Source organism: Penaeus monodon, chromosome 17 (assembly GCF_015228065.2).
Source record: "Penaeus monodon isolate SGIC_2016 chromosome 17, NSTDA_Pmon_1, whole genome shotgun sequence".
NCBI lineage: Eukaryota > Metazoa > Arthropoda > Malacostraca > Decapoda > Penaeidae > Penaeus > Penaeus monodon.
In genome coordinates, this window is record NC_051402.1 from 16289473 (window position 1) to 16313511 (window position 24039).

The window sequence follows — 24039 nt, forward strand, 5'->3', positions numbered from 1 at the left end:
TTATCTCTCGCCCGTGTCGCTTCGGGTGAGATGCTGGCCGATAACAGGGCCCGCAAAGCAAGGGAGCTAATTGGCCCGCCGCCCAAGGAGCACCCAGTTGCGTTGCTAGGCGAAGAAGGCGATTTGCGGCGGCGTTCTTCCGTCTCTCTCTCTCTCTCTCTGCCTCCCTCTCTCTGTTTTTCTGTTTTTTCTTACTCTCTTTTGTATGCGATAAAGCTGTTGTCTGTTCAATATACACACGCTATGATCCGATACTATCTAACCATTGTTCTCGATCGGCCTGGCAGCTGGAACATTTCAACAAACACAGACACACACACACACAGACATCCACACACAAGGGTGTCCTCAAGGACGCGACCCACGACACCAAAACGGAACAAAAAGAAGTGACACAACAGGCCTAAGGACAGGATAAAAAAATTACATTCACGGCCTATCGCTATGGGCACTCTCGCCCCGCAGAATGTCCTACCGTCTCATTCAGCGTCCGGCCAGGGAACACTTTGTGACAAACCATGAAAGGGAGAAAAGCGTTTCGTGAATGAAATCCAGTCCAGGCCTTCGAGCCTGCTCTGATTATTACATTATCTTACAACCCCCTCGCTCTTCAAAATAAGCCATGTTCACTATATTCAAAATACATGAAAATCAACCATGGTTTTGAAGAGAAAATCAATTGAATTCACTAACTTCTCGCCCTTTATATATCATGTAACATCTCCCCTTGCCCCACAACCTGCAAAACCCGACGCAAGCGGGAAGGGGGCGCGAAGGGCACTCCAGTCCCGCCGCGGCCAACGAGACGTGAAACTCGCCCCGGCAGGTCGCTCTCCGTCGCTCCGGGGGGTTCGCCACCGAGCACCTCACATCAGGGGGAAAGGGCGGAAGGGTGCGCAAAGGGGGGGGAGGCTATAGAGGAGCCTTTTGTCGCCCTTTGATCCAATATCTGATCCGCAACGCCCTGCCACCCCTTTGTGCTCCGTCGCTGAGATGTGTCCCTGGTGATTGTTGCCGAACTATATTAAATTGCGGTTCCAGCTGCGGCCCAAAGGGTGCTAATGGGCGCGACACAACTCTCAAATCGTTTTTTATTCTTCTCTCTTCTATTCACGCCGATTCGTACTGTCTTTCTCGCTTCCAATGCCTATTCACATCTTCGTTTTCCACCAAGCCATACATTAAAATCAAATCAAAACAGACTACCACAGCGGATTCAAACAGCTCCACATCTAGCGTGTGATCGCCTCGCGCCGCCCCAGAATCTGGCAAATGCGAGTTACCTTCACAAAACCGGGATTGACCCATCAAAGCCCCGGCCGACGCGGCGCCGCCTCTATTATCGTCGCACTTCCCAAGCGCTATTTTAATCCCCGGATTACTGACTCTTGGAGGGAAGGTTGTAAATCCCGTCTAACATGTGATTACTAGGCGATTATCCTGTCCGGCACAAAGGATGTTCCGCAATTGATACAAGAATTAAGATGCACCAGCGATTTTTATATCAGTCTTTTATCTCAGGCTGGGTTGCGTAAACTTACGATTCTGACTTTGACTTGAATGCTGCCGACGTACAAAGACCTGCTGCCTTGAGACATCACCATATATATATATATATATATATATATATATATATATATATATATATATATATATATATATATATATATATATATATATATATTTCCCCACCCCCCAAATCTGTGCGGAAATATCCAGATAAGAAAATAGGCAAAAAAACAAAAACAAAACAAAACAAAACAAAAAAAACTAATTCTCGCGCAAACATGTCTGAACCCAGTCGCTATCGGCATGCAAAATAAATAAATAGATGAAAATTAATATACAAATCATTAAATAAGAACATCTAAAATAAAATTAAACCCAAGCAAAATATACAACTTCAGCCCCCGATCACACCCCACACAAACACGATTGTTACGCTAATGTATTCCGGACTCGCCATTTCTCCGACTCAAGGGACCAGGGCTTAGGGATTGCAGGACAATGGTTTTTACGGTGACCAGATGTGTAGATGGAGGACGATTGGTCTGTGACCGAGGCTGGGATAATGAATCCCTCGGGAACGGATTGGAACTAGGTCGAATCCTCATTACCATCTGGGCGGGTCTTTGGTAGCGAGAGGGAGTGAAGGAGTGAGAATGGGTGGGAGAAAGGGAGGGGGAGGGGGGCAGAGAGGGAGGGAGGGAGGGATGGAGAGAGAAAGAGAGGGAGAGAGAGAGAGAGGAAGAGAAAAGAGAGAGAGAGAGAGAGAGAGAGAGAGAGAGAGAGAGAGAGAGAGAGAGAGAGAGAGAGAGAGAGAGAGAGAGAGAGAGAGAGAGAGAGAGAGAGAGAGAGAAAGAGAGAGAGAGAGAAAGAGAGAGAGAGAGAAAGAGAGAGAGAGAAGCATAAGTTTTGATACTGCTAATAAGCACCAGAATCGAAGAAGTCGCTCAAATCTCAGACAGCTAAAGCAATTCGAACATTAGTATTCTTCGAGGACATTTTGCCTGACATCTGCCAGGCTCTAAGACTACAGGCAACAGACAAACAAATGGGAATAACAACATCTATTCAAACACAACCTTCGTAACAACCGCCCGACATGTCACAACACAAAAAGACATCATAGACCATTTAATCACCCCTTCCTGCGTGTCCTTAATCGCCTTAAATCTCTAGTTAAATACCGGGAGGACAGCTTCATGAGGGCAAGGGGGCGGGGCCGACCTCGAAAGGCATAAGGTCAGTCACATCCCGCGGGGTCAGAGGTCAGGATGGGTCACGTGGGATAAAGAAGCCGCCGTTAGCAAGATGGCTCCGACTGTGACAATATTATGACAAGATTCAAGTAAAAAAAAAAAAGTCTGCTTAAGAGTGGTTTCACTGTGAGGTCAAGCCATTAATGGGGTGGTAAAACTGCTTGGGAAAATAAGTATGTAAGAACCACTCGTCAACACTGCGAAGAACGAGAAAGTAAAAACGAAAGAAAGAAAAAAATGGCCGGGGCAATCATATACAAACGTTTCAGGAAATTAGATTAATCATAACAGTGCTACCACTTTCACTTGTACTCCTGGAGTCTTCATAATAATGAAAATGACGGCAATAACAAGTAACAACAGTAACAATAACAAGAAGAATAATGATTAATAGCCTACTACTACTACTACTACTACTACTACTACTACTACTACTAACAACAACAATAACAATAATTCTCATCATAATAACCATAAAGATATAATAATAATAATAATAATAATAATAATAATAATAATAATGATAATAATAATAATAATAATAATAGTAATAATAATATAACAATGCTGATAATCAGCAACTGATGACGTTCGCAGACTGATTTTTATCCAAACATCCTGGACAAAGACATAAAAAATGCCAAGAACAAGGTCCGGGTGTTTGGAGGGCTAAGGAGAGTGGGGGTATGGTGAATGGGGGCCGGAGAGGGGGTGAGGGTAGGAGAGAATGGGGGGGAAGGTGGATAAGGGGGGGGGGTAGGGAGAAGAAGTGACAGAATGATTGTCCTTCCTGACACTCGTAATGGCCTGTGTGCTTTGTTGCCTCGCGGGCCATCATCCCAAGAAAAGGGTGCATTTCAGGCCTCCCTTAATTCCTCCCTTCCTTCCTTCTTTCCTTACCCCTTTCGCTTCCCTCCTTCCGCTCTATTTGCTACCATTCCCCCTCATGCTCTATGTAGCGCCTTTGTCCCCCCCCCCCCCCCGCTTTTTTTTTTTTTTTTTTTTTTTTTTTTTTTTTTTTTTTTTTTTTTTTTTTTTGCCCCTGGGGTTTTTCCGGGTGCCCGCGTGCGTCCTGGGGGCCTGATGCCTCTGTGTCACGTTTCAGACTGTTTTGCTTGTGTTTCTTGAGGCAAAACGCGAACGCAGAGGAGTATCGTATTTGTGCCTCATCGTTACCCTTGCTGAAATCGCATCTATTCATTCATTTCATTCTAATTTATGATCATTATTATCATTTTCTTGTTTGCTTTGATATGCTATAATATACTATATATTTTTTTTTCTTTTTTTTTTGTAATTCTATCCATATCACTGAAGACCTATCACCTCCCACCCCACCCCCCTCAGCTACCCCCCTTAACCCTTTTCCTTAATCATCACCTCTTTCACTCTCCCGCCCCTTCTCCCTCCTCCTCATTCACCCATTCTCATCATTACCCTTTCTGCCTCTCCTCGATCCCCCACCCCTCTTTCCTCTACCCTCCATTCCCTTCCCTATACTCTTCCCTCTCTTCTCTCTTTTCCTTTCCCTTCCCTCCTCTCTCTTCCCCTTTTCCCCTTCCTTACACCCTTTCCCTCCTTTCTCTATATCCCCCTTCTCCCCTCCCTCCCCCTTCCCCTCCCGCGCCGGCCACTCGCACAGCTCGCCCCCTCTGCGCGCAAATGTGTTTTCGTTGCGGAAGAAAAACAGTCGAAGGCAGACTTACAGCAAGCACGTTTCCGGCTCTCTCTAGGACAGCCACTCTCTCTCTCTCTCCTCTCCTCCCTCCTTTCTCTCTCTCTCTCTCTCTCTCTCTCTCTCTCTCTCTCTCTCTCTCTCTCTCTCTCTCTCTCTCTCTCTCTCTCTCTCTCTCTCTCTCGAGACATACATACAGACAGACAGATGCACGCACGCACGCATGCGCGCGCACGTGCACTCACTCTCTCTCTCTCTCACACACACACACACACACACACACACACACACACACACACACACACACACACAGAGAACGCCCTTTTCTTTCTTTCTAAACAAACGCACTTTTCATGAATAACTTCATACTTTCATGTAATTTGAACAAGGAGAGAGCAACGAGGCAATTTGGCGACAGTCCCACTGGAGGCCGAGAGACCAGCTGCCTTCATCGATAGGCGTTGAATGACCACACTCGCCGCTCTCAAAGGCGCGCTGCTTGTTAACGAAGAGAGAGAGATAGAGATAGAGATAGATAGATAGATAGATAGAGAGAGAGAGAGAGAGAGAGAGAGAGAGAGAGAGAGAGAGAGAGAGAGAGAGAGAGAGAGAGAGAGAGAGAGAGAGAGAGAGAGAGAGAGTAGTTAAAATGTTCACATCTGGCAAGAAAAATACCTCGCCGGTATGGACAGCCTAGACAAACATCCTCGGCGGCCTAATGCGAGAGGGAAGGTTAAACAGAGGTCGGACCGAGGCCTAAACCCGCGTGACAACATCGGACACGTAGGTCTTCAGCATAAAAAAAATAAATAAAATAAAAATAAAAATATAATAAAAAACAAAAACAATTATAATATAAATAAGTTTTCCCCCCCTTTCTTCAAGAGATGCGAAGAGGTTGCGGGTTTGTGCTTTTTTACTTTTTTCCAATCTCCTTCCCTCGACGTCCATTACTGATAAAATAAGTGCTGTGATTTCTCTCGGATTACCGATCTCATGGGTCGAATCACGCGCGCATGGGAAGCGTGCTCTTGAACACCATTCGCATTGGAGAGTTATAACAACAAATTGAAATGCACTCTCCGTGATTTCCTTTCACTCCCCTCTTTCTTTTTCCTTCTTTCTTTTTTTTTCTCTCTCTCCCTCTTCATCACGTTATCTGATTAACCTCGCAATCGTTCCGGCCATCTTCATGAGACAAGACCACGTGTTCACGCATACCCCCCCCCCCCCATTATCCTAACCTACTCCCCCTCACCTTTACCCTCCTCCTTCCCCTCGTCTCTTACTCCCCGCGCGATAACGGTAACCTAGTTTTTCCTTTTAGTATAATCCTCTGGCCTGCATTTTCTTAAAACATTTTCAGCCGGGGGTCCACTACGCTCTCCCTTGAGGCAGGTGGTCACGTGACACACGCGAGGACCCGGTGTGTGCCACGTGTCCAAGCCTGCAACCTCGCGAACCCCGTTAACTGGACACCCAGGGTAATGAAAATGTAAAAGTGTTATCTGTAAATACGTCCCTCCTTCTATCGCACATGCTCGACGGACAAACAGTAGTTGTATTCGCCCAAGTTGCCATTATTATTCTATTCAGCTCTGACGCACTCTATAGTAAATGCAAATGAAAGGTTTTTGTAGCTGAGGTTCGTGGCAGCTGCCCTGAGGGGAAGATAGAGGGGAGAGAGGAGAGGCTTTCTCTCTCTCTCTCTCTCTCTCTCTCTCTTTCTCTTTCTCTTTCTCTTTCTCTTTCTCTCACTCTCACTCTCTCTCTCTTTCTGTCTCCCTCCCTCTCAGTCTCTCTCTCTCTCCCTCTCTCTCACTCTCACTCTCTCTCAGTCTCACTTTCTCTCCCTCTCCCTCTCTCTCCCTCTGTCTCACTCTCTCTCACTCACATTCTCTCTCCTTCTCAGTCTCTCTCCCTCTCACTCTCTCTCCCTCTCATCCTCCATTTTCTCATTTTCTCTCGCGGGCGATTATCATTGCCTCGCCTTTCCCCTTCTCGTGAATGAATAATTACTTAATCCTTCTAATCTTCTATTCTTTAACTTCCGGGAAATTTTCATTAGTGTCGTGAAAGCCGCTGCAATGCGTAAATAAGGCACACCTCAAATCAATACGCAATTTCGGAAAGGAGAATAATAAAAGGAAGGAATGATGGAGAGATGAGAAGAGACAGAGGGGGAAGAGGGATGGAGGGGGAGAGAGAGAGATGAGGAGAGATGAGAGAGGAAGGGAAGGCGAGAAATGAACCACCAAAAAAATGAAGAACAAAAGCGACGAAAGACCATGAGGTTATCAAAAAAAGAAGAGAAAGCAGAATAAAAAAAAGAAAAAGAAAGAAAGAAAAAAAAACGAAAACGGCGAGCGAAGAAGAGCGGAAAAAGGTGCCCGCCGGCCGGCCATGAGAGGCGCTTCCTGAGCAGCCAATAATTATTCAGCTGCCCTTTGCCTCTGCGTCATCCTCAACCGGGAGATCAATATGGTCTTTCGTGCAATCGTGAAATTTTATACCTAACTCCGGTTGGGGGGTCGGCGGTTCCCTCTCCCCCACACCCCTTCCCCTTTTCCCCATTGCCTTCCCTCCCCCCTATCCGAGTTAATTGCGTAATTTATGCATCAGTGCACGGGCTGTGGCTTCGCTCGAGATCGATCTGATTGCATGTAATATAGTTTTAACTATTTTTCCCCCTCTCCGTAATCAAAATTCAGAGCATAATTAACTCCGCATCAAGCCGAGTGGTGTAATCGCAGCGCCTCCCCCTCTGCCCAAACCATGAGCGAGATTCCCCTATCGCGATTTTAATTCCATAAATCCCAACGCCCTTCAATATCTCTCAATGATGAGCTCCTCTTCTTATCTCCGGAGAAAATCGCCAGACGTCTTCAGCCTCCACGCGGGGGGTACGAGGGGGGGGAGGAGTAAGGCAGTGGGGGGTGAGGGGGGGGGTATGTATCCTCTGGACCTCACGTGGTGGATGGGCCTCGTAATCCATGGCTTTTGGTCACGTGGTCATGAGCGTGAGCACAGAGGAGCGTTTGACGTGTGCAAACGGGGAGACAGACTACGGCGTACTCATCCAATGACCTTATGGCTGCAATTATTCAGCGAACCGTGAAGCCACCAAATGAGTAAAATATCAACTGCATGCGGTTATGACATGTGGAAAATTGCATGACGCTACAAAATAAGCAAAATGTAGGACTGCAGGAGCTACAAATTGAACAAAATACAGGACAGCATGAAGGTACAAAATGAGGAGAATAAGCATCGACTGCATGGACTCGCGTACCGAGAAAATTATTTATATGAGGATGCGGAATGAGGGAAATGCCGACTACTTGAGGCTCCGAAACAAGGAAAATCCTGAGACTACGAAATAACTGATACCGATGGCTTGAGTCTATGAAATAAATGAAATAAAATTCACGAGTTCCCGAAAAGAGGAATATTGACCAACGCATGGCTCTCGACGAGGGTATTAGCTTCAAGTTCTCACGTTTTTCCAGTCTTGTTACACGATCAAAAAGTCACGTCGACAGATTCAAGTACTCTAAAGGAGACCAATAAGTGCCATTCAAGGGGGACTTGCCTTGGAGGGGGGGGGGGGGGTAGAGGGAGGCGATGGGGCGTCTTTAACTCCTCGTTCCTCGTGTTGAAAAAAACGATACATTTTGGATAATCTAATCCGAATGTTTCGTAATGTTTAATCCGCTGATCACCTCCAAAGCGGCCGATAGTGTGGCTTCGGGACAGACCTCTACAAAAACGCCAATCTTTGACGAAGAGCATGATCTGTTGCGCCGATAAGGCCGACTCACCGTTAAGCCATGTGAAGTGGGGAGCTTTGAAACTCATTTACATGAAATACAAAGAAAAAATATACAGACTGCAAAGGAGACAGAAGAAAGAAAAAAGCAAGAATCGAATTATGAATTCTCAGACATGAATAGTGTACACTAAGCGACGCATAACTCGCATTCGCTCATTCACAGGAAGCCTCACGGTTCCATTCACTCCTGCAATCGCACACTCCATTCACAGTTGCTCGCTAATTGCCTCGCTGTTGTCCGGGTCTCAACTCGGCCACAGCGAAGCCACAACGAAGGATACTGACCTGTGCGCTGCGCCTTCTCCCGCCTGGTCTTGATGGTTCGGTCTCTCCTCCGGGTGGTCTCCTCGGTGTCCGAATGGTCTGCATCGTTGTCCTCCAAGCTCTCGGCCGACGCCAAGTACGAGGTGGCGGCTCCGGGTGGGCCTCGAGGGAGAGAGTTGGAGGATGAAGACGAGGACGACGAGATCGACGACAGAGGCCGGTACACGTCCTTGAGCTTCCTCGGGTCGAAGCCCATGGGAGGGGAGGCGGGCGTCCCCGGGAGCTTGTCTGACGAGGAAGAGGTGGTGGAGGTGGTGGAGGTGAGGGTGGAGGAGGAGGCGGATGAGGAACACGTGTTGGTGGAGGAGGAGGAGGAGGTCGACTTTGGACTGTCTTTGGGTTTGATCAGAAACTGAGGCTCGGCGTAGATGTGCTCTCTCCTGGGGCGGCGCTTGTCCACGTTTTCGTAGAAGGACTCGGGCGAGGCGAGGTCGCTCTCGATGGTCTCGAACATGGACGTTATGGACTCCGCAATGACGCACTTCGCACTACACCGACAGCCATCCTTGCTAGTTCTGAGCACGCCGCACTTATCACATTTGACACAGTTATTGTTCACTTGGTTTTCATTCTCGACGTCCTTTTCCTCGATGAAAAGCCGTTCGTCACACACCCCGCTTTCTTTAAAACTGTTTAACCCATTTTCTGTAGCACCAATGTTTCCATTCTCTTTGGTTGACGCGCGCTCCTCCTGACCAATTTTACTTAAATCTAAACTGCCATTACTAAACCCCATCTTCTCTCCTCCTGTTCCTCCTCCTCCTCCTCCTCCTGCGCCTCTCCCTCCTCCTCCTTCATCGCAGGATTTGCCGGAGGTGGTGGTGGCGTCGGCGCCCTCGCTCAGCCTGGCGTAGAGAGCATCGTACATGTTCAGCAAGGTCGGTACCAGGTCCGTCGAGATGCCTGAAAAGAGAAGAAAAAACGCCGTAAATAAAAATCGCTCTTCGATAACGGCGATGACATTTCTTGTATAAAAAATAATGACTCTATTGTGATTTTTTTTACCCTTCGACCATGACTGTCTCGCCGCTTGACAAAAAAATGGAGATCCTCATTAAGCCTAACAAGAAGAGAATTATACTGCTTGACTAATCACTTGGACTGGATGAGTATGACAGAGTGACTATGTGCATGCCCGGGACCCGGCGGTGTGAGTGAGTGAGTGAGTGAGTGAGTGAGTGAGTGAGCGAGTGAGTGAGCGAGTGAGTGTGTGAGAGGGAGAGAGAGAGAGAGAGAGAGAGAGAGAGAGAGAGAGAGAGAGAGAGAGAGAGAGAGAGAGAGAGAGAGAGAGAGAGAGAGGTGTGTGTGTGTGTGTGTGTGTGTGTGTGTGTGTGTGTGTGTGTGTGTGTGTGTGTGTGTGTGGGCGTGTATCCGTTTTATTCCTTTCTGTGTATCTGTTTGTTCATAGGTAACGGACACCACATATGAATATATTCACAGAATAATACACATTTCCATAGAAACAATAGGCCTAGCCGTTATTTATTTCAGGGTCACACACTAATACGACGCGAGTTGTCGCCCGCCGGACACTTCGCGGGCGCCTTGGGGACACCTCAGGGACACGTCACACAATCTAGCTTGGATCGACATCACCCGAGGAATTACGTGACACTCCGACAGCCATCCTGAAGGTCGCCACGACGCTAGTTCACTATTGCGAAAACGATTCCTTACATAAAAAGAAAAATATTCCTTTTCGCAATTGAAAGCAATATCCCGTTAATGTGAAAGAGAGGGGGGGAGGGGGGAGGAGGGAGGGGGAAGGGGAGAGGGGAAAAGAAACAGAAGAAAAGGGAGAAAAAAAAATAAGAGAGAGATGAAGCGAGACGAGAAGAGGAGAAAAAAATGCAGAAAGAAGCCTAGAAAAGATCGAAAGAAATCCGATTCACGTGACGTCAGTGTTATCTTTTATGACAGCTTTGCCCAAACACGAGATGCATGTACTCTCGGCTGACCTGCAAGGGAAAATCGCCCAAATTCACCCCGAGCCGAGAGGTCATTTCCGCTGGCCACTCTCCTTGTAGGGCGAAAAAACAAACACAATTGCAAGAAATGAATGCTAAGACAATACAGACTGCATGAACTCGACCCGCAAAACAATAAATAGAGTGCTTTCTGAGGACCACGCAAAAATTCCTTCCCGCAAGAAACACAAACTATCTCTGCAAACTCAGAACGGAAAAGGAAGAAAGGAGAAAAGAGGGAAACGTAGGAGAGGAAAGAAATGAGGGGAGGGAGGGAAGGAGAGAGGGAGAGAGGGAGAGGAGGGAGGGGAGAGAGAGAGAGGAGAGAGGAGAGGAGGAGAGGGGAGAGAGGGAGAGGAGAGAGAGAGAGAGAGAGAGAGAGAGAGAGAGAGAGAGAGAGAGAGAGAGAGAGAAGAGAGAGAGAGAAGAAGAGAGAGAGAGAGAGAGAGGAGAGAGGAGAGAGGGGAGGGAAGAGGGAGAAGGAGGAGGGGGGAGAAGAGAAAGAGAAAGAGAAAGAGAAAGAGAGAGAGAGAGAGAGAGAGATCAACAAACCGACATACCCTCTTTACGCAGATAATTCACACAGCTGGTAACACAGGCAATGGAAGACTTAAATGAATGGGCAGCGGCGCCACCCCGGGACCTCCCAGGGCCACAGAAAAACTCCTCACAAGAACAATAGACAAGAAACAAAACCGAGAAAAAGGCCTCCCGAGACAGAGCCCTGGTGCGGCCCGGGTCATGAGCCAAAATATGGACATGGAAACACCTCATGCTAATTCAAGCCGAGTCTCCGAGCTGCTGTAGAAAGAATACTAGCGGTACATGCAGATGCGGCAACGGTTAATCTGGAACCGTAAACAAACTTGGAAAAAATGCATAATGTTTGGCAGCGAGAGCCAAGATCCCCTTCGCTTTCCTCCACGGGAGACGCCGTTCACGGACCGACCTTACCGCCCCCGTGACTAAGAGTGGGAGTCCCTTGATCTAACTTAGGCCCAGCCAGTGACTCAGATATTAACGTAAATGTTGATGCAGAGCGAGTATGACAGGCAGTGAAGTCACCACTTAGTACAATCGAGGGACGTCTGGCCACCACGCGCTCCCTAGTCGATAAAAATAATTTAGGCACGTCAAAACTCATCACCATAAAAGAAGCTTACGACGGAGACTACGAGAGAGAAAGGGTAGAAAAAATAAATTAGAGGGTCAGAGCGCAAGGTGTTATAAAAGAGAAAGTCAATAACTTCATAAACATACTATAATAAGAATGTGTGGCAAAGGCTTGATGCTGTGACGTCACCAACAATCCATTAACTCAATTACGACGCGGTGACAGTGAATGGGAACCGCACTGTGGGAACTACAAGAATGAACGAAGAAGACCGAGTAAGGAAGGAAAGGAAGAGCAAGAAAAGGAGAGGAAACGCGACGACATAAATATGGTGTCTTCGGCTAAAAGTCGTTTCCTATCAAACCCCTATACAACTTCCTTGCCGTATCTTACACCTATTCCTCCATTTTCTGTCTTGTTTTCTTCTCATTCCTCCCCCACCCCCTCGCTCTCTCCCTCTTTTTTCGTCTCGTCCCCTACACGAAATGCACAGAACAATACAAGTCTGACGAGAGAGAGAGAGAGAGAGAGAGAGAGAGAGAGAGAGAGAGAGAGAGAGAGAGAGAGAGAGAGAGAGAGAGAGAGAGAGAGAGAGAGAGAGAATGAGAAGAGAGAGAGAGACACGTGTAGTTCATCACAATGCTGTCTCCTTACTCACCCATCCCCACCCACCCCGACCTCTGCCCGACCCCCTCCCCTCCCCACCCCCACATGCTACACAAGGGGGCGCAGACGAGAACCAAGACGGGCGCGTTGTCTTGGGATGCTGCTTTTGTTGGCGTCCTCACCTGGCCACAAAGGTGCGAGGGAAGTGGGGAGGCCTTAATTAGCCGCAGAGAGGAAAGTGCGAGAGAAAAAGGAGGGGGAGAAAGAGAAACAGAGAGATAGCAGGAAAATGGAAGGATTTACAATATGGTAAGATGCGATAAAGGAAGGAAATGCTGCGAATATGTTAACTTCATTATATAAATCATGTATCCTGCATGTCTCTGTCTGTTTGTCTGTCTCTCTCTTTCTCTGTCTGTCTGTCTGTCTGTCTGTCTGTCTGTCTGTCTGTCTGTCTGTCTGTCTGTCTGTCTGTCTCTCTCTCTCTCTCTCTCTCTCTCTGTATGTATATACATACATACATACATATATATATATATATATATATATATATATATATATATATATATATATATATATATATATATATATATATATGTATGTATATATGCATGTATGTATCCATACACAAGGTAAATGTATGTAAACAAATAATTAGACAGAGACTGAAGTGCTAGTGAGAAATAAGGCAACGTAAAAAAATGTAAGGAATAAACCAAGAAATTAGGAACAACCGAACAGACCGATAACATGAAACGGGACGGCTTCAGACAGAAAAAAAAACGATTTGACGAGAGGGGGAAAGGGGTAGCCGAGTTAACGAGACGAAAATATAAGAGATAACAAGAGCAAAAGAGAAAAGCCAAGTGTATACGACTAAGTTTGAAAGAATTGTCACACTGTATCATATCATGTAACTTACACGTTTCGTTAATGTAAGATGACATGAGGTTTTGGATGTGTCTTTGAACAACACTCTCTGAATCATTTGACTGTGTGCGTGTATGTGTGTGTGTGTGTGTGTGTGTGTGTGTGTGTGTGTGTGTGTGTATGCGCGTGTGCGTGTGCGTGTGCGTGTGCGTGTGCGTGTGTGTGTGTATGCGCGTGTGCGTGTGCGTGTGTGTGTACGTGTGCGTGTGCGTGTGCGTGTATGTGTGCGTGTGCGTGTGCGTATGTGTGTGTGCGTTCGTATGTATGCAAGCATGAGCCATCTGTTATTCGGTCTGCCTTGGGAGGGACATCTCGCAAAGAAAACAATGCAAACATAATCCTTTGCCAGATGCCAGATCAGATGTTGCAACCCCTCTTTAGCATTTTCAAGTATATCGCTTTAGTTCAAATGGCTATTTATCTGAAGACCTGAAACTATTTGCAAGACCTTACGATCATCGAAAGGAAAAAAAATATCCCCTCTTCCTGTCTGAGAATGTTGCACGCAGGCAAGAATGAGAGGCTCAATGGAGGCGCGAAACGTGATCCCAAATGTCTTGGAACCGCGGAACCTCCGGCCATTTTCATGCCTCCTCGCCGGCGCAGGAGCAGCCTCCCCTCTCACAATGACAACAAATGCATTGTAAACGGCGAGCTCGAGTGTAACCGAACACTCGACTCACAGTACTGAGAAACGTCAGCAACATCCAACACTGCGCCTCCCTCTCCTCTCCTCTCCCCCCCGAGTGGCGTCTACAAGTCACGACCGCCATGTAAGCTCCCCTCTCTAACCCTTCCCCTTTCAACTTGCCCCGCCGCGGGTCCGCCCCTTTAACTCGCATTTTCCCAGGCGTCTTCAATGCCAGGGCACGACGTGGCACAGCATGGCACCAGCCCAGCAATGCCGTTACGTAATGCGCTCAGCGACAGCACTGCAGTTTCTTCCTCCTTCTCCTCCCCGACACAAGTTCCCGGAGAAGGAAGAGGAAAGCGACATTCCTCCTTCGCCAAATTCCTCGGGGCGATTCTGCGGCGTCTCTCATCGCCCGTCACAAAAGCTTCCCACGTCCGTCATGGCCGTGACACGTTCGTCTCTCGTACATCTTCCCTCCCCACGGAGACGCCGACCCCCCTCCTTCAGCCGGGCACCGGTACCCACTTCCCTCCTACCCCTATAAGGGTGTAATTGTAAACCTCTAGACCTCACACCACTGTTAATTTTCTTAAGTGAGTTTCGCTGTGGGTTTCCCTACTCAAATTTGATTTTTTTTTTTTTTTTTTTTAAAGATAATATCAGAGAGAGAGATAAAAGAAAGAGAGAGAGAGGAGAGAGAGAGAGAGAGAGAGAGAGAGAGAGAGAGAGAGAGAGAGAAGAGAGAGAGAGAGAGAGAGAGAGAGAGGAGAGAGAGAATGGGGGAGAGAGTGAGAGAGAGAGAGTGAGAGAGAGAGTGAGAGAGAGAGAGAGAGAGAGAGAGAGAGAGAGAGAGAGAGAGAGAGAGAGAGAGAGAGAGAGAGAGAGAGAGAGAGAGAGAGAGAGAGAGAGAGAGAGAGAGAGAGAGAGAGAGAGAGAGAGAGAGAGAGATACAAAAACATCAACTTTCACCGGACAGTATAAAACCATAAGAACACTCACCGTTAAAACCACCAAGACCATTCAACTTTCCGAGGTCATTATCGTACTATGGACCATCCCCCCTCTCCTCCATCCACTCCCTTGGACCAATAACCTACGTGAGGCAATTAAACAGGAGAATTTCCACATCAACACCACCGTAATTGCACGGACCGTATTTGGATATAAGCACTTAGTCTGGCCGTGCGCATTCACGAATTCAGCGGCACGGACATGAATATTCTAAATAGCTACACAACCTTTGTTAAGATTACATAATACAGTTTTACATATGACTGAATATATGCGTGGCCTATTCGCCGGCGTTTGAGCGTATACCCACCTCCTAAAAACGCTTAAACGGAGATTTACCAGTAGGAATAAAATACTAAATGAGTGAAGAAATAATAAATATATGAAACAAGACGGATTTCATTTAAGATGAGCCTGGTGCCACTTTCGTACAGAGCGCCACCATTAGGCATCATTACCATAATAGCACAGCCGGGTGGTTGCCGTGGCAGAGATTGCGTTAGATTTGATTCAAAGCTGCGGTCCTCACACTGGCCGCAGCAAAAGTGAATCACGCTCACCCTCCTTGGGCTCACCACACCCTATGGTGTCGCCGGCTCCTTCTCTGCTACAGTGACCAAGGCTTCAACAGTGACGCTGCCTCTGAATCCGGACGGAATAGACCCGCGTTTTCGGACAGAGCCACAAACGACCGCCACCGACGCCCACGAACCCCGCATGACCGTAAACAAACCGCCGGCCCTTGCAACTTACGCGCCGCTCGAGTTCGGACGGCACGGGGTCACTGACTATAGCGGCTGGCGAGCCGGCGTCGCGAAGCTCCACAGGAAGTCAGTTTCTCAAAACAAATATAATTACATGAAGCTTGAGTTATAAATGCAATTCATATCAAATTTATCATCTGTTGCCTTCCTATCAGTCCCAGTTTAACTTAACATTTCGAATTAATGGAATCGGGTTCGGCGTCCCTGGCCCAAGTGAATAAATGCCACTGAATGCAAGACTCTACATTAATCACCAAGGTCCCGTCGCCGCTGTGGGCCCTCTCGCCACGACCTCCCTTCGTCCTTAATCCTTTATATAAATCTTTACATTTCAATCCATCAGGGAAGAGGAAGAACTCTCCTATCCCCGCCCATACATTCTCTTCCGCCGCCCCCAGCTGCCCTCGCCCAACACGCCCGCCTCAGATCCACCTTCCGGACCTTCCAGTCGCCGAGCCTACGCCCACCGCCCATGACTGAACGAGCGCTCCCGCCTGCGTAATGTAGTCGGTAAGTCACGATAATTAATGTAGGGTGTACGCGGGTGACCTTGTCGCACGAGGGGCGTGCCTGGGTGCCTGGACGGGTGACTGTGCCTTGGGGCGTGATCTTGAGAGGTGATAGATGTGGTGCGGGTGGGGGCGTGGGCGGAGGCACGAGGCGTGGGTGGGTGGTAAGGAGAGGTTAATGATCTGTTACGATATGGAGGTCGCGGGGCCCTTGAGGAAGTTATTAAAGCCCGGTTCTTCTTCGCCTTTCATTCGTAGTGACATCAACAATGACGGGTAACCACAGAGTAATAATGATAATGATACTAACGATGATAATGGTGACACATAATGATGAAGTCAACATCTTCGTTATCAACGACGACAGCAATGTTCACTATGGCTATATACACATGAAAATAAATCCATCCACCCCTTATGTCAACCTTGCCAGAGGGCCTTCCCGGTACGATCATATCTACGTTTTTACCTCAGAGGGCGGGACGCAATCTGAGGCAAAAACCCCTTCAGTGACACACACACACACACACACACACACACACCACACACACACACACACACACACACACACACACACACACACACATCTTCCACGCCCCCTTGTGATCAAAGGGTTTCGCAGCGATGTCAATCTGTTTATCAACACGGATAACGATCGACTTTATCGCGACAGGTTTGGCCGGGTGGGCTCTGTACCGCCCGTCTGCGAGACAGCTGTTTGGAATCATGATTTTCCTTTTTTCCTTTCCCTTTCCCTTACTTGTACTAATTGTCTAAAAATAATTTTACCTGTTTGTTTGTTTTTTCCTTCCATATAACTTTTTTCTAATCTGTTATGAGCCTCTTCCCCTTCTTTTCCAGTTTCTAATTTTCCTCCCCACTATCTTTACTATCATCATCATCCTCACTATCTCTTAATCAACACCGTCCCACCCAAGTGTCAAAAAAAGGATCATGCTAGCAAGAGCGTGGGGAGCGAGTGGCAGCACCTGGCACCTTTGGCACTACAGGCTTTAAAGCGATCGTGTGTTTACGGAGGGCGATAAGCAACGCGGGTGAGAATAACGAAGGTAGTGTGAGGTGACGATAATCGAGGATTGGAGGACGGAAGTAAATGGGATAACGAACACACGTTAAAGCGATACGGAAGATAAGGAAAACGGTTCATTGAAAATAATCAACGCGCTCTAGGTTTATTTACACCGAGATAGCGGAGGGGAAGTGAAAGTTGTTTACACGCATGATTCCGTGTTTTGGTACCAATGTTTATGTTTGCATAAATAGCATCAAGAGACTAATTTAATCGCATGTTATCTTTGTTCCCTTGTCTCTGAACATACGCAAGGAAAACAGGCGAGGGTCAGGAGTAAGTAGGCTATGGAGCACGAGTTGCGAGGGCAGACAGGAAGGAGAAGGAGAGAGCGAGGAGGAGATCCGTCAGGCTGTCATGCCACCCAAATGACACCCGTCGTGAGTAAACCGACTGACGTCACACGCGCGATAACGCCTGATGCAATGTATGAGACAATCTTCCATAATATGCGCATTGGACTAAAAGCGGATACGGACAAGACAAGAGAGGCAGCCGTTCTATTTGTCTGAGGTTCTTGGTATCCGATTTCGCTTCTAAGTTTAAAGCTTTAATCAGCCTCGCGCATCCTACACGGCGGAGAAAAAAAGGCAGATCGGTTTTAGTTAACAGAGAATAAAAGATACCGAAGTTTTGGTACTATCGCCTTACAGAAGCCATAGGAGATCTCGAGGATATCTCGGTTGAATCTAAACCTTCGCATCCTCCTTCAAGCCCCTTATACTGTATCCTTTCCTCACACACACCTACAACATAGAACCGTTACAACATGGAACCGCCTCCTTTACCTTGCCCTGCGCTAATTCAATATACCTGCAACACCGGTATATAGGCCTACATCAAGTCGTTACCTACCACAAACATTTCTGCATTTCTGCCAACTGCCACAAAGGCTTACCACACCAACCAGGCCTCGGTAAGACATGCCGAAAGCGAGTCCCGACCAGCACGCGTGGGAAACGCTGGGGTTAACACGACACCTGTCCATCTCCCGAATGATCTCCGACTAGTTTGAGAAAACCACCTTAGCCGCGTCAGGAAATTTGACAGGAGCAAAACACACTTGAAAGGTATGTTTGTGTGTGAGTGCGTGAGAGTGAGAGTCAGAGTGAAACTGTGTGTGTGTGTGTTTGTGTGTGTGTGTGTGTGTGTGTGTGTGTGTGTGTGTGTGTGTGTGTGTGTGTGTGTGTGTGTGTGTGTGTGTGTGTGTGTGTGTGTGTGTGTGTGTGTGTGTGTGTGCACGTGCGTGCGTGCGTGTGAATATGCGCATCGGTGCGTGCGTGACAGTGTACATGTTTGCAGAAGAGCGGGTCCAAAACAACTGTACAAAAATTTATTTTCTTTTCGAAACTCGACGCAGACGAGACCTCTTCCCACAACCCCTGTCCACTCGCCCTCAACCACCTTCCCTAATCAGCAGCTCGCAAGCACCGCCTTACCAAGCCCGCATGCAAATACCCCTCCCCCACACCACCACCGCCACCCCGCACGCCCTCCCCAACGCCCACACTCACGTAACCCAGCGAACATCCTAGGCAATGCATCACCTCCACGAGACCCTACACGCGCATCCTGACCAACCTCACACACACCACGAGGACGCGATGCAAGGTCAAATGACACAACGCCGCTGACCTCGTTTCCCCCAGCGTCATTAGTATACAAATAACTCCTTCAAATCATACAATGAGACGGAGACAAATCCCCAGCTGCTCACATTATCGGTTCGTTAAAGCGGGCGGCAGCATGGCAAGTGGGAGAGAACCGGCTCTGCGATAGGCCACCTCGCCGGGGCTATCTTCACAACATGAACGAGCAGGGTAAACACAGGCTAGGAGAGAGGCAACGGACGAACGGGTGGAAATAAGGAAAAGAAGATGAAATCGGAGACACCAATGACGAAGGAAGAATGGATTGTACAGGAGAATAAAAAGTGAAAAGAGGTGGAGATAAAAAAGAACAGGTAGAAGTCGGGAAAAAATGAAATCGGATACCTCAATGATGGACAAAAAGGAGAAAATGGAAATGAGAAAAGGTATTAAAGAAAAGGCAAAATACATTTTCCTGGCTCTTAAGGAACACTTTCACGGCCGAGGCAGGTATCGCGTGTGAGATAGCCGAAGGGAGCGAAGGAAAGGAGGTATAAGGGGGGGTGAGGAGGGATCAGAAGGGGGAATATAGGTTGAAGGAAGGAACACATCCTCGACACAGGAACAGGTTATGGGAGGGGTGGGTTGGGGAGGCGAGAGGGGAGGGAGGGGATGAGTGGTCAGGAGAGGGAAACAACCTCCAAGCTGGTAAGAAAACGACCCAACAGAGACTACTCTGCAAACGCTACGCCACGACCACCTCGGTCGGCGGGGACGACGTTTTACAAAACACCGCGTGACTTCACCGGGACAACACTAACTCGTTACGTCAAGCCAAAATCACGACTGCATTCTCCTTCTCCTTCTCTTCCTCCTCCACCCCCTATAGGAGACGTCCTTGCCAGCGCGTCCAGAGGTCGCGGTGGGCGGCCGTACTCTGAGGTGGTGGAATTTCCTCCTGTGAGTCACCACACCTCCTGTTATGACTTCGTTGTCATCTCATCCCCGCTGCCCATGTGCTGGTTTCTCTCTGCTACTGGCTGACCGCTTCCCCTCTTTCTCTTTATATTTCTCCTTCTCTGCCTCTCTCTCTCTCTGCGCGCGCGCGCGCGCGTGTGTGTGTGTGTGTGTACGTGCGTGTGCGAGTGCATGTGTGTGTACGTGCGTGTGCGAGTGCATGCGTGTATGTGTGCGTGTGATAATGCGCATCTTTTGCTGGTGTATTCATATGTTCAGGTAACAAAATGACTTCCTATGAATTATGCACACCGATAATCAGCAGCAAGTGGCGTTTATCATCTTCGCAGAACTATAAACCTTCCCTATAAGTCACAACGTTTAATGGCCTCCCGGGCGTGCGACGGGGCACCAGTCCTCGCGGCGCCCACGGTCAGCGGAGTTGGCGTGTACACACAGCCCTGAGCAAACATACGAGAACGCTTAGATGAATTGACAACGTATTCGCTAGTGAACTCTAGGAAGGCATGTAAATGAATTTATATTCATATACAATAAATTAAGAAGGTATACTTTCCATTCTTTTTTTAGAGTCGAGTTTGTCACTAATGCCAAGAGCATGCAAACAGAGCAGCATGTCACACCTTTACACGCACTGCCCACACCTCTAGGCAGATGGGGGAGGGGGAGGGGGGAGTACTTCCGGACGTGAGTCACGGTGTGCTGATTAGGGCTTGGGGAGGGGGGGAGAGGCAAAACGGAGAAGGGAGGAAGGAAGAAAAACGAGGAAAGAGGGAGAGAGGGAGAGGGAGAGGGAGGGAGGGGGAGATAGATAGATGGATGGATGTATATATATACATATATTTTATAAATATATATATATATATATATATATATATATATATATATATATATATATATATATATAAGAGAGAGAGAGAGAGAGAGAGAGAGAGAGAGAGAGAGAGAGAGAGAGAGAGAGAGAGAGAGAGAGAGAGAGAGAGAGAGAGGCACTATCTGTCACCAATAAAGATAAGCGTCTCGAAACATTCCGTGACCTCCTCCCCCCCCCCAAGAGACACGCCCACGCGCACCCACCCCGAAGTCACTGACCGATTCCGCCCGCCACAAAGGAACGACCGATCCTGGCGACAGAAGGGAAATAACAAAGATAGATCCTCCCTATATTTCCGACGTCATTAGCGCTCCGACAGTTGCAATATTTTTGCTCCCATTTCGTCACATTTTTGCGCGTCAGGAAATGGCCAATATTCCGCCTGTCGCCATTTCCGCGTGAATCACAAGGCCTCGAGGCTCGCAGTACACAAGGGCGACCCGGTACTGGCAGGGGAAGTGACGTCGCCAGGGACTCGCGCGATTCATAAGCCGTGACGTCATCATACCGCTAGGCGAAGGAAATTGACGAATGTTAATTAATGCTCATCAATTACGAAACAAGTTTTACGAGTAATGCTGTAATATGTCTTCGTGCTGAAGTTTTCTTTCTGTCTGTCATTCTACAAATAATTGCAAGCATGTCCTTGAATGCTAACTAAAATGAAAGGGCATTTGAAAGTCGCGTGGATCCGCCGCCAGAGCGACCCAGGGTATAACGGAGACGCTGCCCGCTGCGCTGGACGCGGTGGCGCCGGCCGGGCCACGAGACAGGGTCGGCGCGGCGTCCAGCACTGGAACAATAAAACTACAACGTCCAGGCGTTTATTGCTCGTGCTGTCGATCTCCCACCAGAGCCTGCGACATGAACATCGTCTTCATCGTCCCTGCAGCCTAAAACAATCGGCAGCAGTTGAGGGCGCGCCGCTCGCCCCAGAGCATACACACCAATGCACCGCCAGGCATTAACAAGCACGCAGAATGATATTGATACGCCGACTTAATGAGCAAATCGCCTTAAACACTTGCACCGCGTTAGGGCGTGCAACAAAGCAGGCGGGATGCAATAGCAGAACTCGAGCGGGATACGGGAGAGGACTGGCCGACCACCTGCAGGACTTGGAGGCGCCGAGGAGCTTCATTAGGCTCACGACCGACGCTGCTCCTATTGACACAGGCAAGTCACCGTGGCCGCCGGGGTGGGGTGCGCTGCCGGGCTACCTGTGGTTTATCCTCCGAGGTCGTCTCTGGTTTTAAGACATTGCCCACAGGGGGAAAATACTCCTTTCTCCATCTCTCAACCCCTCTTTCCTTCTCTATTTTTTGTTCCCCTCCTTCATTCACTATGTTTCTGTCCCTTTCCCTTTCTTTCTCACGCTCATTCTCACTCACCCCATCGCTTTCTCTCTTTCATTCTGTCTGTCTGTCTGTCTGTCTGTCTCTCACCCACACACTCTCTCTCTTTCTCCCCCCTTCCTCTCTCCGTTTCCCTCCCTCCTTCCCTCTCCAGCCTGTGCGTATATGCAGGCATTTCCAGCCGCGAACACGAGAGTCCGAGGGAACTATGTGCTGCATGGCCTGAGTCATGTTCCAGCCCGAGGGGAATGCCAGCATGCGGGGCGTGACACGGCCTTGGTGCCTCCACACCCAGGGAAGATGACAGGACCAGAATGTTCACGAGCTGATGTCAGAGATATGTGTGAGTTGTACGTGAAGATATCAGGGTCAAATACGCATACACGAGCGCGCGCAAGCAAACTGACTCATTCTCTCTCATTCTAGCCCCTCTTTCATCCCTGTCTTTGTGTGTGTTTATTTGTTTTTCTTTCGTCCGAGTGTCTGTCTGTCTGTCTGTCTGTCTGTCTGTCTGTCTGTCGTCTCTGACTCAAAAACAAATACAAATCACATAATAAAATGGAGGAATAAACAAGAGTAACAGCAACTAATCATTCCTGAATCACGGCTTTGTACTCGGCATTATCGGCCTCGAAAAATCTTGGCCAAGAAACAAAAACAAAAACACAAGCTCAGTTCAGTAATACGAGACTGTCTTACAAGCAAGTGGCGCCTCCGGGCTAATGGGCTCCGAAGCCTCTGCGAAACAGTTAACCTAAACGTCTGTCTTCAAAAAAGAAAAGAAAAAGAAGAAAATACAGAAACATTTTACTTAGATATATCGCTGAACTTCTGAATTGTTGTAAGCAAGCTCCTGCAAGCTCATACAAAGCAAATCGCAGACGCATTAGCACCCGCAACGTCATCATACAACGGAAAAATACAATTGACAACAAACCAGTACATCCAATTGCTCCTAATCGACACCAAATCATACATTAAACTCAGAAATACGAAAGGAAACAAACATTCAAAAATAACCGTTACGAGTTTTAAAGTACATGTATACACAAAACACCCTCCTTCAGAGATCTCAAGGAGGCGGCGCCCTTACAGTCGACCTGGGCAGCTCTGAAGTTCGGTTCTGATAATAAAAATAAAACTCAGGTTCTTAACTTATCATTCACAAATACTTATCTTAAAATCCAGTCGTGAAGTGGCTTTAATTTATCATGCTGGAAAAGCTTGTGATAAGCTCCTTTTTTTACATACTAATTTTTTTTCGATACAATGAAACTTAACATGACAACTCGCGGTAGTAACACAAAGCATATGCAGTTCCCTGTTGTAAATTACTCCCGATGACTTTACAGATGTGTGAGCGCTCAAAATCTCACCTATTGGACAGGTAATTTCTCAAATAAGTATGACAACACTGCCACTTACACACTACACAAATACAATGGATTCCGCTACCTGACCTCGAATGACTCCCTTTTTAAAACCACAAAGCATCCCGTTACGGAATACGATGCACAGTAATCTCCAAAACAAATACACAAGCACACACATTCATCGCAGGAAAATTTGAGATGCTCCAACTATCAAGAAGCATAGTTACAATCAAAGCTAATGCATCATGAAAATTAAGACTTCGGAAGCTCCATACTAAGGCTTCACTGATCCCAAACGGCCGCAGAAGGCATGAGATCGTCCCCACGGCCTTCCTTGGGCCGCAGGTTGATGTCACTCCACTTACGTTTGTTTTCCCAAGCGAGGAACTCCAAAGAAGCGGACAGGTTGTTGACGTAGTGCAACAGCATGTCCAGCTGCGCCAGATCTTCGTCGTATTCGTCATCGTTTTTGTACACTGCCTTCTTGTCTTCCTCCAGCCCACCCACGCCCGTAGACGTGGGCTGCTGCTTCACGCCCATGACTTCTCCTGAAGGCATGGTTACGCTGTACGCCAAAAGGGCACCCGGGTTTCCAATCACTTAATTCAGCGAACGTGAACGAGGGTCATCGTTCATATGCAGCCATTGAAGT

General features: G+C 47.8%; 1 protein-coding gene across 2 annotated transcripts in view; it reads right to left on the reverse strand.

The window, feature by feature from the left end:
• LOC119583561 overlaps nucleotides 1-24039 on the reverse strand; it is a 102864-nt gene that overhangs the window by 78389 nt on the left and 436 nt on the right. For both annotated transcript variants that reach the window (XM_037932108.1, XM_037932107.1), the window contains exons 1-2: nucleotides 23753-24039; nucleotides 8555-9496 (exon numbers count right to left, since the gene is read on the reverse strand). The exon at nucleotides 23753-24039 is cut by the window's right edge and continues 436 nt beyond it. In XM_037932108.1, coding sequence (XP_037788036.1) covers nucleotides 8555-9496; nucleotides 23753-23945 — 1135 coding nt within the window. In that variant the 5' untranslated portion in view covers nucleotides 23946-24039. The remainder of the gene's footprint in view (nucleotides 1-8554; nucleotides 9497-23752) is intronic.